Source organism: Protopterus annectens, chromosome 14.part0 (genome assembly GCF_019279795.1).
Source record: "Protopterus annectens isolate FY-2018-M chromosome 14.part0, PAN1.0, whole genome shotgun sequence".
In the NCBI taxonomy this organism is placed as follows: Eukaryota; Metazoa; Chordata; order Ceratodontiformes; family Protopteridae; genus Protopterus; species Protopterus annectens.
Window position 1 is genome coordinate 602,208,512 of NC_056748.1, and position 17,323 is coordinate 602,225,834.

At 39.6% G+C, this 17,323-nt stretch overlaps 1 protein-coding gene across 1 annotated transcript in view; it reads right to left on the minus strand.

Moving 5' to 3' along the window:
• Window positions 1-17,323, minus strand: part of DPCD (deleted in primary ciliary dyskinesia homolog (mouse)) — a 325,261-nt gene that overhangs the window by 111,619 nt on the left and 196,319 nt on the right. The window contains exon 2 of the mRNA XM_044056344.1: window positions 3,172-3,274. Coding sequence (XP_043912279.1) covers window positions 3,172-3,274 — 103 coding nt within the window. The remainder of the gene's footprint in view (window positions 1-3,171; window positions 3,275-17,323) is intronic.

Here is a 17,323-nt window from a genome sequence, read left to right on the forward strand (position 1 = left end):
GGGCTGAAAGTAAAAGAGGGAGCCAGGCCTGACGTCTCATGACTAGGCCTGCTCCGCTAGCTCTAGCGGCTCCCTTGGTGGTGTGGGACAATAGCCGCATAGAGGTATTTGAAATAGATCTCAGAGTGGCCATTCAGGTGGAGTACAATTGTTTGTCCTCCGCAGACATGGACTCGGGGGGGGGGGGCAGCGTATTCTTTGATAAGATCCCGCTGCATCCTGATGACATGTGCCATATAGTTCAGGGACCTTACCGAAAAGGTCGCTGAACTAAAAACTTGCTTCCCTAAGCGATCCATCGAGCGGGACTCCTTGCTCCGTGGATGGACTGAGGGGCTCTCCTGAGCTAGTTCCCTCTTTGTGGCTGCCGCCGTCAACATGGCATCTACGGGGGGACCCTTGCTCCAGTGTGACCGGTCTGCGGGGGGGGCTTAGTATCCTGTCCGGGCGTTTGGGGACTGGCTCCATGGTGTCCGGGTCCTTCCACGCCCTGGTGGTAATAAGGTCCATCAGGGGGTCGGCCGGAGGGGACACCCAAGAGGTAGACGGGCCTGCTTTGAATGCCTCCAGAAACACGGACTCGTCGGAGGAAGCCTTGGGGGCAGACCACCCACCTCTGATCCTCAGCATCTCCATAATGTCTCCAAAGGAGACATCCTCAGGGGGTGATCTTGGGGAGCCTTCCCCTTCATCCAAGTCCGTGTCCTCAGTTAAGGACTCGGGGGAGTCCACATGCCTCCTATTGCACTTGTGCTTGTGAGGCACTTCCTCGGGGGAGCTGTCCGAGGAGGTCTCGCCAGCAACATCCTGTTCCAATGGAACAACCTGGGACATTGAAGCAGGCTGTCCCTGAGGCCGGGTGATGGAAGCCTGGCCCAGCAGAGAGGGAGTGCAGGGTGCAGCCGAGACAAGGGCCGGGGGTCCGGATGCTCTCGACAGAGCCCTCTCCACTACATCGAAGGCCAAGGGGGAACCGGTCTCCCTGGGCTCTGAGAGTCGGCTCCCACTCGGATCCGATGAAGGGATCGGAGCCGGCGCATTCATCGGATCCGGGCGACCAGTGCGCTCCGACCTGGATGGAGCCGAAGGCACACTGAATCCCTCGGATCCGAAGCTCGGGCCACGGCTCCAAGAGGTCGGATCCGACAGACTCGAGGGCAGGGTCGGATCCGAAGTACCAATTACTGTCGGCGCCGACCCACCCTCGGCTCCGATGCTGCTCGGCTCCGAATGCTCCGAACCCGGGTAGCGGGTCAGAGAAGGAGCAACTGGAGTGAAAAAGGGTGTCGAGCTCCCCCCCGAAGGGGGGGGGAGGCAAGAGCACTCCCATCTGCAGCTGGGCATGGATGTATCTTTGCATCATCCAGTCCAAGTCTGCATCTGACATGCTGAAAGTTGATCTCGACGAGGCCACCGAGGCAGGCCTGGAATGCCGCCTCGATGACCTCGATAAAGATTAGGCCTCCTCCTCCTCGGGCCCTGGGGAGAAGCAAGGAGATCGGAGCCGAGGAGGAGGAGACCTAGAAGCAGTGGAGGGAGAAGCCTGCTTAGCTGGCGGGGCCGAAGCGGAGGCCTCGGCCCGCCGCTTGTGGTGCTTCTCCCTCCGTTTCTCCCTCCTAGCCTCCCTGTCCTCCGATGCTTTAGCAGGAGTTTGAGTCCCGGCCGGAGGAAGGGGGGCAGGAGTGGCAATGACCACAGCCTGTGGCAGTGCCACGGGAGCAGCGGAGGCCGGAGCCGAGTCCAGGGGCAAAAGTCCTGCCAGGACCAGCTTCGACCTCCGCTCTTTCAGTGCCCTGGGGTTGAACGCTGCACAAATGAGGTGAGGTGTTCAACCCCAAGGCACCGAACGCACCAAGTGTGGCCATCAGCTGGGGAGAGCTTATGGCCACACTCGGTACATTTAGAAAAAATGGCTTACATATATAAACACACACACACACACACACACACACACACACACACACACACACACACACACACACACACACACACACACTAGCAATATTACTATTTTTTTTTTTTTTTTTTTTTAAACAACACGAATAATAAGGAACATGCCAAAAAGGAAAAAAAACAGGAAAAAAGCCCTCTAATTTAAACGGGCAAAGGCAGTTCTCTAATTTAAATGAATCTGCCTAAAGTTAAGGAGGAAGTAGAAAAAGTGGAAAGGAAAGCCCTCTAAAATGGGTTTTAAAGATGGGATAGAGGAAAAATGGCCTTGCGAGAAAAACGATGGCCAAAAAGCAACAATAACTCAGAAGAGAAACGGAAGTATACACAATTCACTCAGAAATTTTAACTATAATAAAATAATGTGACGAAACTATCAATTTTCATAAATGGTAGAGAAAAAAAATTCTACTTAGCCAGTGCCAGCAGGAAGAGCACCCGATCTTGTTTAGCGGCAAATGAGATTTGGGGAACTTTCCAGCAGCATGATGGAATAGGGTTTTCAGCCATGAGCTAGTAGAAGGCCTCGAGCTTTTGTAAAAGGCTGAATCGGAAAAGAGGATTGGTTCCGAACCCCAACCCGTTAAGAATGAAGGTGAGATAGGACATCATATCATATTTTTCTCAAAAGACATTGAAGAAAACAAAATTTAATTGTCTGGATTTCACTCTCCCAAATGAATGTTGGCCTTAACAGATCTTACTGCTGACAAGTATGTAATACAGTTTACATGCTGACCATCAGAGCTACAGCCACTGTAGATATCAAGATAAAGTGAGTCCATCACATCATTTTCTCTTGCAAGATAAGGCGCTATTATATTTCAAATGCTCAAAAACACTTTCTGAAGGCTGTGGTGAAGACTGCATGGCTGCCATTGCCCTGTGGAGTGGAGGGTGTGTCATGGAAGCATGCACTGACCACAGGTTTAGTTTGCAACTCTTTCATTTTCATTGTTATACTAAAAACAGAAATAAAAAACACTGACAATTTTATACAGAAAGAAAAATGATCAAGTCAGACAAAAAAATCAAAATAATGTTGCATCCTAGTTAAAATGACCTCCACAATATTTCCTTATGATATAGCCAGCTGCCACATGAATGCATGTTCCGTTTTACATAATTAACTCAACTTCATGTTTTCACATACAGTTGTTCTTTATCCATTTTTATAGAGCCACTTGCTGGAAAGATCAGGACTGTTAATGGCCAACTTACCGTTATGATTAGGGTATTATTGGCGTAAGCAAATGTGAGTGCAGTATTAAGGAGTGGCAGGTGGCATCTATCCAAGTCTGGAATGGAAAACTTCTTGTAGTATCTGCCAACACAGAACACATTAGTAGTTGCACAGTTTTTAAAGCAGGATGTTATCATTAGTTCAAAAAAACTAAAATAAAATAAAAAAAGCACTGAATGCAAATCTTTATAATGAAAGCAGTGACTGAATGACAAAGAATGCAAAAATATTTTATATAGAGCTGTTCAGGTACAACATATCCAAGATACTTCAAAGGACAGTTACAAACTGATAGCACTGTGAATCTCATCTCCATATATGCATTAATTAAAAACTGAAATGGTTCTGAACTGTACTAACGAGAGTACTGCCATATCCTTCTGAAAGGACATTCATGAACACGTTGCTAATGCTTTCTTGATGGTTTCACAGGGAGTAAGAGTTATGTCCGATGTAAGCCATTAATCAAAGCAGATCTTTGACATAAAATTGCAGCTCGTACTACTTTATGACTTTCATCAATAGGTGGTCTTAAGATTGCTTCTGCCAGTGTTATTATCCAACTTAACTGTTACAAAGTCTTATCTCTGAATTCACTCTTCTTCCTAAATGATTATATTTCTCTCTTCTACCCTACTATGAAGCATGTGAAAACCAGTAATGAGATATTATCATTAACTTATTTGAATTTGTTTAAAAGAGAAATGCACTGGCCAATAAGAAACTAACTTTTTTAAACACCTTCATTAAATTATCACTTAAAACATAGGTAAACATACATTAACAGAAAAAAAAAAAAAAACATTTTAACATTTTCCATTTAAATGCAATATGCATTACATATTTTTTCTTTGCTAGTATCAGTCCAACATTACAAAAATATTACTGAATTCCCACCTTCCCTTAAACCTTACTCCTTCTCCTCCTGAACATTGTTATGCATGAATTGTTCCCACAATATCAATTTACTTCTATGTAATTTGCTTCTGCCCTTTTCTAAAGATCTCTCTTCCAGTTCATTTATCTTTTTAATAATAGTCAATACCTAAAATGCAGTTGTTCTAGACAGATTTCCATTTTCTAGTAATTGCTTTTTTGGCAGCCAACAGAATTAACTTAACAAATCCTTACTACATCTAGGAAATTCAAATCTTGTATCCCAGCTCAAAAGAATAATTTCCTTCCTTACAGCCATTTGCTCGTCCAATATTTCTGACAGAGTACCCTGTAGGGAATTTTTAAAATCTGCCAACTCATTCTTCTTCTTCTTTCGGCTTTTCCTGGTTAGGGGTCGCCACAGCAGATCATCTGTCCGCTCATGATTGGCAGTGGAGTTTTATGGTGTTGATTTGCCAGCCGGGCGCCCAACCTTTCACAGAAGGTACACACATGCACTCATACCTAGGGCCAAATTTAGAGTGTCCAATCCACCTACAGCATGTCTTTGGGATGTGGGAGGAAACCGGAGCACCCTGAGGAAACCCACGCAACCATTACACACTCAAAACATATGTTCCCAATTACCTTTCTTCTCCATCACACCTCCATTTGCTATCTGCCTGAGGAAAAATTCTTTGAAGTCTGCTTGGGTCTGCTTGGGGTATACAAATACCTATACTAAGAAAACACTTCCAAACACAGATCCTAAACCTTCTCGACTTGGTTGCATATCTGGGCGCCATACATATGTGTTCCCATTGTTTTCTTGTAAATTGCTTTTCACAGTTTCTCTTCCCAATCTTTTCTAACCTCCTCTGATTGATTCTTATACAATAAGAAACTATCTTGGGCATATCCCAAAAGCCAAAAAGGACAATGAAATACTTGCAAGTATAATAGCAAGTCAGAAACAGCACAGATGACATTTAAACATTTTTCTTCGATGACACCAGACAGACACTTGACTCATATGACATACAGGAAAATCTTAAATTACAGTATTTACATATTCATGCTCTGAATATGGAATCACTTTTGCCATATGTTTAGAAAATAAGGCAGTGAAGGTAAGAGTTTAGACAGGTATAGAGATTCATTAATGCCTACCATAATTATACACCAAGTTTACACTGTTCTGAGAGAACAGACAACACACGCATAACTCACAGCTTCTTCCTCCTAATTTTAGTTTTCCTACTGATTTTCTTGAAGCCTTCAATATCGAGGGGGATTCGTAAAGGTTACCACAAAGTGTAGACTATGTGTATACCTAGCATAATCCTTGCGACTGACTAGAAAACACAAGCAATGTGGTAGGGATGTTTCTGGATATAGAAAGTGTACACTTAATGTTGACTTTATATTACTGGTATAGTTATATCAAGGTCTGTAAAACAAATTAAATTGAAATGGTTCATTATGGAATTTTTGCAGCTGAGTTCTGGACTGCTTGTAGTCAGTCAGGATTTTAAGAGTGGAAGGCTGTCTCAAGTTTTTAGGACCAAAGCTCAAAGGGAAAGACTGCTGCAATGGAGTCTGACTTCTAGATACAACACAACTGATGCATCAATGGAGTATGAATGCAAGCTGTATTGGCAATGGACACCGTTAGTCTGATCTGCACAGACAGAAGGAAGTGTAGGTTTAGTAATTTAAGCAAAGAATGAAGAATCAGTCTTCTGAAAAACTGCAGTGCTGCATGCAGTGAGGGGCAATGGTAATGTACCTGCAGATTTTGTTCCAGTTTTCTTGGGGGGGGGGGGGGCATATGAAATTAGCAACTGTCCATATTCCAGCTCAGCAAAAGGAATGGCTTTTCCAACTGCTGATCTACCCTGGGCCTAAGAGTAGACAACATGAGAGATTTTCCACACCTAAAACAAAACATAGTACTAAATCTTGTTTTGATACAATAATCAAAAGTCAAGCACTGGTCTGGCCACAATTTGAAGTATTTAAAGTATGCTATGGTCTGTAGTGGAATGCCACAGGCAGTGATGATATCCGAATGGTGAGAAGTTTTGTGTGACAAAAATCAAGTCCCTAAGGCAGAGTTATATTCCATTTCTGGGTAAGCCAGCTGACAGATTATGAAAGTTCTCTTCAAGATGTATTTTTAGTGATCTATCCACCCACAACCCCTTTTCCAATTTTTTTGCACTTGGGGTCAGAATGTCACTTCAACAGTGACAATCATCTACAGCCAGGGGTCACACCACCAGATGGCTAGCCCTGCCACAGATGTTATTCCATACCACACTCTCCTGTCTACACACACGCATGCACAGAGACAGACAGACAGACAGACAGACACACACACACACACACACACACACACACACACACACACACACACACATGCATGGCCAGTTTAGACTGCCCAAGCTATTTACTGCATGTCCTTGAAAAGTAGGAGGAAATGGGAGTACCCAGAGGAAACCCACCACATAAACACAGGGAGGGCATGCAGACTCCACATAAAAGGCACCCTAGCCAAGAATCGAACCAGAGATCTTCTTGCTATTAGGTGACAACGCTATCTGATCTCAACATGCAATCTCAGCTATTTGTGTTTTTCAGACAATTGTGGCATATGTAGAAGGATACTGAGTTTAGGATGACCTTTACGGAGTAGTCGATGAAAAGTGAGAAGAAGAGAGACTAGGATGAAGCATTGTGCAATAGTGTACAGTAATGGGGCTGAACTTAAACAATAATGTACTAAGTCTTAAAAAGAATGATCAAAGGTGGAAGCAGTCATACAATCGGATTAGAGTAACAGAACCTTTCATTCTGGTCAATAGAAATCTGTGGTTAGTTATGGCAAATGCTCTAGTAAGGTCTACAAAGATTACTTGTTAAGATGCTATTATTCCTGTATGAAAATATTTTAGTGTACAAAGTTCTGTTAACGTATTTCTTATCTAAAAACCAAGATGGTGTCTGAAAAGAATGCCACAGTTCAAAATATATTCCCAGGTTTGTACATGCACCAATTTTTCAAGGATTATCACCATTAGTTGGGAAATCTGAAATAAGTCAGAAGTTTATTTTAGAGAGCACATCTGTGGCATATCTGACTGTGACAGGATACTACATGTCTGGAAAAAACATTTTTTTTTAGTGGAGAGGTCACTGATGTTGTGCATGGGGGTAAATTATATGGGGACTGCATTGGTTAATGAACCAGGAGTTAAGGTTATAAGATCTAGTGGATTGCATTATTTTAGACTATTAGTTTACCATTTTGACAAGACTGTTAAAAAAAAAAAAGAGAGAACTGAGAAAAGTTCAGACCTGTTATGGGAAGGAGTTGTTAAGGAAGCATGTTGGAAATGGAGAGGATGGACTGTGGGCAGCTCACAGAATTTTTTTGAGGAAATCTTTTGGGACAGCAGGGCTTCTAACAGTTTTGAAACAAGTTATTTTACCTCTTATACTAGCAAGTGAACTGTTGTGGTATGTTTACTGTGGTAGAATATGTCTTTACAAGTTTCTAACTGCTTTATTTAATACAGTCCTAATGTATAATATTTATTGTACAAAACTCATAGCTTATCAAAAGGTTTACCACCTATCAATGTTGGATCATATAACTTCAGTCGCACCCAAGCATTCAGAATCCTTTTAAATAAAGTAAGCATCTCTTTTGTTCTACTAGGGGCAGTACATTCTACCATTGTCCTACAAGACTATAAAACTACTCCTTAGTGAAGTTTTATACATAGGTGCTTACTCAAACATACTTTTATTGCTAGTCACTTGTTCATGAGCTTTAATTTCCACTACCAAATTCACTGCAGTAACTTCACTATTTATACTTTTGCACACAAGAATAAGGATCACATCTAGGTAATATATACTTGTTTATGTAAAGGTATACCCTTTTCAGCCTGTTCTTATACCTTATCACTTTCATATTTTTTTCTGTCTTGTGTAGTATCTTTGAATACTTTCCAGCTTTTTCATTTGTTTTTTACAATATGACCACAATGAAGCACAATATTCACTATTCGGTCTTATCACCAATTTGAAGAGAGGAATTAAGATATCTCTACTAGTGATGTTACATAATACAGCCTTAATATTGTAACATTTCCTAACTTCCAGTAAGGTCACCTCAAATGATAAATTTTTATCAATATTAATACCCAGACCCTTAATACCGTTAACCCATCTAAGATAGTACTTTGTATAGAATATGGGTAAAAACTTTTTTCTCCAAAGGGTATCAGTTTAGATTTTGCCTCATTGAACTCCATGTTTTTGATTTAGCAAAAAAAAAAAAAAATCAAGATTATCCAGACATTTCTATAAATGCTGTTGATCTTTTAAGTTAATAACTATCGACCCAACCTTTGTGTGATGAGCAAACAATGACATGTACATTACCTGCCACAGGAAAATCTGATATAAATATTGTGAACAAAATAAGGCCCAACACGGATCCCTGTGGTACCCCTGTAACCAATCCCTTTGTGAGAGACAGAAATGTAGTTAAAATTAGGGATATAATAACAGCCAACCAATTTCTTAACCAAATATTTATATGCCTGTTCACCCCCATCATCCCCATGATTATTTTAATCTCATTATGAGGGACATTATCAAAGGTCTTTGCCAGATCCAAATATACCACATCATTTGGGTAACCTGAATCCAATGTCTTCCAAACTATCTAATAGAAAATAAGTAAATTAGTTAGGCAAAGACTTCCCATTTAAAAACCAGACCATGTTGGTATGTATCACTGTTTAAAATGAAGGTACCTGTCATAAGTTCAAATGTAGCTTGTTCAACATTTTCCCAGTACACATATCAGACTTATTGTATAGTAGTTGTCAATTTCAGTGGATAAACCCTCTTTAAATAAAGATATTGTGAAAGGTAGATCATGCCTGCTCAACCTGGTTGACTTCTTTGAGTCAGTCACCAGAGCTGTGTTTGAGGGCAAGGCAGTTCATATAGCCAACCTCGATTTGGACAAGGCCTTTGATATCATTCCACACTCAGAATTATTGATAAACTCTCCAAACTATGCATCAATCCCTATATCACTAGGTAGGTTGCAAACTGGCTCACAGATAGAGAACACAGTGTGAAAGTAGTGGACTCCAAGTCAGACTGCTGACCAGTCACGAGTGGAGTCCCACAGGGATCGGTCCTGGTTCCTCTCCTGTTTGGTATCTACTTCTCAGAAGTCCAGGCCAACACGGAGGGACTCTGGCTGACCAAGTTCACAGACAACTGCAAGCTGGAAGACATTATTAACTCCCCAAGTGATGCAGACATCCTACAGAAAGGCCTCACTGAGACCAATGACTGGTGTCGAAACCATGGCCTTAAGCTTAATGCAAAAAATGCGTCGTCATCCCCTTTGGGGAAAACTCAGTTCCAAAACTCAGTTCCCGCTAATTACCACATCAATGGGAGCCCACTGAACACTGGGGGTGTTATAAGAGATTTGGGGACACAGGTTGGCAGCAACCTCTTCTTCGACCACCACATTGCCATGGTCAGAATGTCCTTTTATTTGGCACATCTCATTACCAAGGGTTTTGCATCCAGGAAGAAAGAGGTCATCATCTCTCTCTATTCTTCCCTCATTAGGCCAATCAACTAGTGTAATGCTCCATTTGGCATGTACCTCACTAGACACAAATCTCCGTTGCTTATTTTAAAGCTGTCTTGCTATGTTAAACCCATTTGACATAGCAAGACAGTTTTGAAAAAAGCAACGGAGAAACCAAGATCTCCGTTGCTTTTTACAAACTGTTTCGCTATGTTAAATGGGTTTAACATAGCAAGACAGCTTTAAATAAATAAACTGATAATCTCTGTTGCTTTTTTTAAAGCTGTCTCGCTATGTTAAACTCGTTTAACATAGCGAGACAGTGTTGATGTAACAGTTATAGTACTGGAAAAAGTCTGGGCGACCGGACCTTTTTCCATTACTATAACTCGGATTTACAACGTGCACGCTGACCAATCAGCGTGCACGTTTTTGAATATTAATGGGGGGTCGTTGTATAATCATTAATAATCCATAGGTTTGTATGACATTATATTTATGTTTATTACGTGGAATATAACCTAGTGATTTATTGCTATTAGAATGGTAGATTTGTTCTAATGCCATAATTATACCATTAAAGATGCTGCTCATTCATGGTGTTTAAGACTGTACCGAAGAAGGTGGAAAATCCCACATTGTTGGTGTTCTGTTAGTAAAATCACACCCTGAATTATTGACTACAGCCATCTTCTAAGTTAACTCTGTTGATGGCTGGAGTTTTTCCATATTCACTAAAAGACATGTTCATAACCCTGATCCTTTAAAAGATCCTTGACTAGGACATGATGGAAAATTAACATCCTCTCCAAAGACTTCCTTTTACGGACAGTGTTAGTGAAAATACAATATATAAAAATATGTATTCCTATTTAACATCTTTTTATGGTCTTCATTGATCCATGCCATCTGTTTTCTTGTTTAGACTTACGTATGGTACATAGATTATCCTCATTTGAGTAACTAATGACATGTTCAGGAGGGGGAAAAATGTAAAGCATGTCAATGAAGACTTGCTCTGCAGGACATATACTGGCAAGTTACTGCAAGATGTAGTTTAAGACCTTATCATGTAAGTGTTATGCCTTTTATAACCTGGACCCTGATTATTTGAATGAAATACTGGTGCCTTAAACCCTGAAAAAGCACTTTGGGTCATGAGGGGCATAACAAAAACACTGACAAAAGCAAGCTTACAAGAGCCCTATTTGTTGATCTCACAAAAACATTTGATTTCAAAGACAAACCTAACTTCAAACTATGATGTTACTGACTCTGTACATTCTACAATTGTGCGACTTCTGTTTCTCTTAAGTGTGAAAATAATTTTTACCCATAGTCTGCTTGTAACTGACCAGTTTTCATAAGTGCACTACCAAAACAAACACATGTAAATGAAATAAAGATAAATAAAAATAAAATAAAATGGAAGTTGTCCTGAATTAAGTAGTTCACTTTATTCTAGTTTGAGATGCATATATTTTTTTGTACAGATTTGTCTTAGGGTTAGTCGTAAGGTTAAAAGCAATCCCAGCGAATATGCTGTCCCCAGGAATTGTATACACAGCAAGCTGAAAGCTTTCAGTAGCAAATCCCAGTCAGTAACACAGCTGAAATTCTTCATAACTCTTTAATGGGCGTACCTATTTACTGGTGACAGCTTTTAAATTGCTGTGTACAACTCCTGGGGACAGCATATTCTCATTGTGACTGCTTTTGTGTCCAAATTGTTGGCTTTCTGTTCTCTTTTAGTCGTAAGGTTTTAAGGTTAGAGTTAGGGAGGGATTTTAGAATTAGGATCAGAGTTTTACTGTTAGGGACGGAGTTTTATGATTAGAGTTAGGGAAGCATTTTAGAAAAAAAGGCTAAGGACAGAGTTTTAGCGATAGGAAGGGTTTTACATGGAAGGTTAGGGATGTTTTAGGGTTAGGAAGAGGGTTTTAGGATTAGGTTTAAGTATGGAGTTTTAAAGTTAGGGAGGGCTTACAATTAGGCTAAGTGATTGAGTTTAAGTGCTAGGGATGGAATTTTAGGGTCATAGAGCGGGATTAACAGTTAAGGATTGTATTTCAGAATTAGGTTTAGGGAGAGAGTTTTAGTGTTAGGGTGGGAGTTTTACGGTTAAGTACACTAATGGTGTTGATTTCTTACACTGAGTGGGTATTAACTCATGTTCTCATTCCAGGAAATATTATAGATAAGTGAGTTATGCTTGCATGCAGTAAGTAACATCATCAAAATGATTAATAACTGACTTGGGTAAATTAAAAAATGTAGTGCTGTATACATTTTACAATAGCTGCATTCTGATCTGAAAATGCTACAGGATAACATGTATGAAAATCTGTACTTCACTTTATGAAACCAAGACTATAAGATGAGAGAAAACATGCAAGCATATTATGAAAATCTGCTCTCTCTTCTAGGAAGGAAGGCTGTATTTTTCTCTCAACAGTAGTCCCCTTTAATAATGTTTTGCTGCTTCTAGATTTGAATGTACTCCATTAAATCAATAATCCAAGATAGTCAGATGCTTCCCAATCCAAGCAACAGTCCAAAGAGAAAGGAAAAAAGCAGAAGTCCTTGTTCAATGCTCATAAGAGGTTAATGTTTCAAATCAATACAGACTGACTGCATAGAACACTATCTCCTTGAAGGTGCATTAATAAATACTGCCCACAGTGTAACTTACGCATGACCTATTGCAGTATCATGCATATTTCATGACTATTAATTACCAACATAATCACTATACATAAGAATGGTGATGTGTAGATAATGAATATTCACTAAAACCACCTGTGAACACTGCTAACTAAAATACTAAAAATGTTGATAGAGGCAATGAAACAGACTTGCATGAAAACACAAAACTGTATACCTCTAATTTTTTTTTTTTTTTTTTGCTAAATGTCCCTGATTTTGCTTCATACATTTATCCTGTTGTCAGGGCTGGTGTTAGCATTTTGGGGGCCCCCAGAAAATGTCAAGTTGGAGGCCCCCTAGACACTTGCAGTACAAGTATCACCCTGTCACTGCCAAGCCTCCTAAGCAACCTTTTAGTTCATACTGCATTCTTTTAAGAGTAGTACATACAGACAGACCTGTAGCTACAATGCTCTTACATTACAACAGGCCTGTGCACCACACTATGTTGGTCTGTCTTACAAAGGGACACTTACAGTCACTGGCATTTAGTTGTAACAATGATGCATTACAACAGTTCTATGTACAGGTCTGGACTTGGGTGAAATGACACCCTGAGCCTACTGTTTCAACCCCCCCCCCCCACACACACGCGTGCCAGTACTCCCCTCTGATTCTCCCTCTTCTTGGGCTCCCCAAACCATGCACATTACTTTTTATTCTTCCTTTGTTCACATTTTGCCTTACTCTTTAGCTTTTTCAAGAAGCCATAACATTTTATATGCTCTGAAGTGCATTTTCTTTTTACCCAACCTTTTTGTCCAGTGATGGCTTGAACAGAAATTATGATTAAGGAAACAAATTCACTGTTGCTGTTCAGTTTTAGTTTTCCTTCCATATTTTCCATACACCTTTCCTGAACAAGACAGCACAATAATAATAATTTAGGAACTAACTCAAATAAGCTAGGGCCCCAGAAACCATAGGCTTACAGGTGCGCTGTGATGCATTTTAGAGTATTTTCTCAGGGTTTACTATTGTTTGTTTGAACGGCAAAACATTTGCTGTTTGAAACAACGAAAAGTAAACCCGAACACAAACATTTTGACTGGCCACAATGTCGACCCAAATGATCGACACATTTGAGTGTACATTGTGGCCGAAACCATCACATGATAACCCATTAAGCCTATTCTCCATGCACAAACATGATTTTTTGGCTGGAAATAAGTTTCTTATTAAGTATGTTAATGTGCAATTTAATGGTAAAAAATTATAATTATGGATCATTATTATTTTTTTAAAATATTTTTTTCATAACCATTTTAACAATGCTTAAACTTGTTGGGTTTATCAACATAGCTTCATGTTTTTTAAATACTTTTTAAATTTTTTTTAACAAATATATATTTTTAACATGTTTATAACACACACACACACATATATATATATATATATATATAAAATATATATATGAATTTATTTATATGTTTATGAATGTACTATTTATGATTATATTGTATGTTATAGTAAAGGTTAATATTTACAAGTGGATGCATAAACAATGGAGATCCCTGATTTTTAGAACTCAAACAGTAATATTTCTTTAAGAATTCTTACATTTTCATTGGTTCAGTAACTACTGGCGCCAAAGTAAAATGCTAAATAAACCTTCAGTAGTTTACAATATGTATTCTGATGTAGTCCACTTAATGTGGATGAAAGCGCTAAATACATGTAATGTTTCATTAAGAGTGTGTTTTTTAGTATCTGATCACCTTGGGGACTTTTTGTTCATTTGTGCTTGAAGCAGCGTACTTGGTGCTTTTATTACATTTGTTTTCACAGCCGTATAGGAGCTGATGTAAATCAGACTCCTATATGACATATCATGTTTTTGCAGGGGGACAAGCCCCCTGTGCCCCCCCCACACCCCCCTTCTAATATATTCCAACTCCGAGATTGCACTACAGTGGGGATATGGATGAATTTCCAATCCCCACTGTACCGCAATCTCCATGTATGTAGTCGAATACACTTATGTGAATGCACTACTGCATTCGCATAAGTGTGTTCAACTATCCCATCCATTTATGTGTTGTGCACGACATTGATTTTTGTTGTTCGCACAAACCATAGTAAACCTTTTCTCAGCCTTTTAATCCAACAGAGGCCTAAACACAAATCATGATAAAGAAAATAATTTTACTCTTTGTTTTTTTTCATTGAAGGAAGACATAAGTTGTGCCGAAGGCTTAATATTCAAAGCTGACAAAATAGTAGCTCACAATAACCTAACAAGCCAGTTGTTGTAGTAATACATAGATCCTACCTGGGACTACTGCCTGCCTCCCTAAGCCCCCACAAAAGACAGTCACTGCCTATGTATCCCTCTGTTGTTAGACTGAGATGAAAGCAGAGGTTTAAACTGCCTTAGTCATATATTTCAAGTGACTGCTGATATAGGTATACATAGCATGCTTTCTCACTCTTAACCCTAAGCAGTCACCTGTATATGTGCCTGGTGGGTGATTGTGTAGAAAGTGAAAATAAATGACTACAGTAGTATATTCTAATGTGTTACTCCTAAAGAGCACACTGCTCCATAATTGTACACCTCTGAGGTCTGTGAGTAAAGTAAAATGAACAATGACTACATTGTTCTCAGCTCAAACACAAGCTATAATGACCTCATCTGCACACCTCTAAGGTCTAACTGCAATGAAAATTAAAGTAATAATATCCACAGTATCCCCAACCTCCCATAACATACAGCAGCTTTCTGTACAGACACATCTAAGCAGGGCTGATATTAGAATGGGTGTGGCTGAATACAGAGGCTATTATCAGCTTTATACCAAAAAGCTCATATCACAGCTTTGTTCAGGTTAAAGAGCGTAACCAGAAAATTAATACATTTTTTCTCCTCATTTTCCCCCCACCAGCAACAGCTTTTTTTGGCCCCACAAAGTCAATGATGATTAAGGGAGCCCCCTTTATCCATTTATACAGTCTGGGGAGTTGGAGCCCCCAAACACCAAGAAGATCCAAGTGTCTGAATGTTCTATGATACATTTCATGCCTTACTTTTCAAATATAATTACTTATTAGGCACATTTTTTACTGATACCCAGAAGAATAATGTGAGTGTCCTGGCATTACTGGGTGTGCACAGGTAAAAATCAGTGACTACAGACACACACAAACTCAGTAGTAGTTATGTCCTTATTTCAGTCGTCAAATAGCAGCAAAGCTGTCACTTTTAATTAATTTATTAAGGACTAATGAATACCTGTCACGGTCTCTGATTTCACAGACTTTCCCTGATTTTGCTCATACTTTTGCTTTGTCCTTTGTAAAAAGTTTGATCTGTTGGTAAACCACTCAGGATTACAGTCAATAAATCCAGATCTTGGCGTTTTATACTTACTGTCTAAAAATACATGCTAATGCAAAAGGTGTTAATCTATTAACCTTTTAAGAGAATTAGAGTAATACTTAAAATGTGTTCCTAATTTGAGCCTTTGTTCCGCTATTATTTTTGGAACTGTACTGAATTCTTGAGGAAAGAAGTTGAGAGTTATAGTATCTGGTGCTCTGCCAGTATTTATAAAACTCCCTGAAAGAGAAAATCATCTCTGCTGATCAGAAGCATCAGACCTTCTTAAAATCCAGAGTTTGCACTGCGATAAGCTTACCTGGCTTATGTTCATTATCAGCTTTATCCTAACAGGGTCATATCATAGTCCTGTTCTGGCTTATGTTCATTATCAGCTTTATCCTAACAGGGTCATATCATATTCCTGTTCAGGTTAAAGAGCAAAATCAGAAAATTAATACATTTTTTCTTCCTCATTTTACCGCAACCAGTAGCAGCTTCTGTGGAGCCCCCACACACCCAATCAAGGATGATTAAGGGGGGCCTCCTGCAACTAGGGGTATTCCAGGAACCTAAAGCTGGCTATGTACTTAATTGTAGTGGAGAAAATATCCAACAACAAGATTTAACTAAGCCAGGGGCACTATGTCAGTGGTAAACTATTTAATGGAATTGTGATACCTGTTACTTGATAAAACACTGTTGCTATAACCAGAAAAATCTTTGAATTTTAAAGGAGATATAAAATTACCCACTTGGTTTCTTAATTATTCACAACTGCTGCACTAGCATTTGTTGGTTTGACAGACATGTCACAAAATATCAAGATAAGATAACTTGCTGTGGTTGGGGCTCCAAAGAAAAGGGGCCCCCCAGCAACCACATGGTTTGCTGGTGCCTAAAGCTGGCTATGCCCATTGCCCATAAAATTTTTCGATTTTCTGGTAAATTACCAAGGATTACAGTCAGTCAGTAACACCAGCCATTAAAGTTTCATACTTCTTATTGTTCACAAAATGTAATCCGATGCAAAACCTGTTCTATTAATTTTTATAAAAGTTAGGAATACTTTTAAAACATTTTCACCGATTTTGGGACTTTGTTATTTTATTTTTGGCTTTGTCCAGAATTCATTAGCACAGAAGTTAAGGTATGTGAAGCTACCAGAAGCAGCAACCAAAATCTGTCACTAGTACACATATTCATCAAAATAACTTCTTATAATTATAAAGCAAACCCTTTAACCATCCTGAGAGCTACATACTTGAAGTTGTTAGCAAATGATGTCATTACATTCATTGCTGCAGTATTCTTAACTATATGGGATTCCCTGCTGCGGAAGCCCAACGTCCGGCCATAGGTTCATAGGTAGGTACTAGGCTATTGGGCCTGGGGCCTATATAAGCCTAGCTAAAAAGGTTCCCTGGCTTTCGCCACCCAAGAAAATTATTTTCCTGTGCCCCTGTCAAGCAGTGCCACAGAAGTGATCCCTGGGGTGAATTTTCTATTTTCCATCCAGTCGTCAAGATTTTTCTTAAAGAGGGCCAATGAGGAGCTTTGCTTGACATGAACGGGTAATTTGTTCCAGAATATG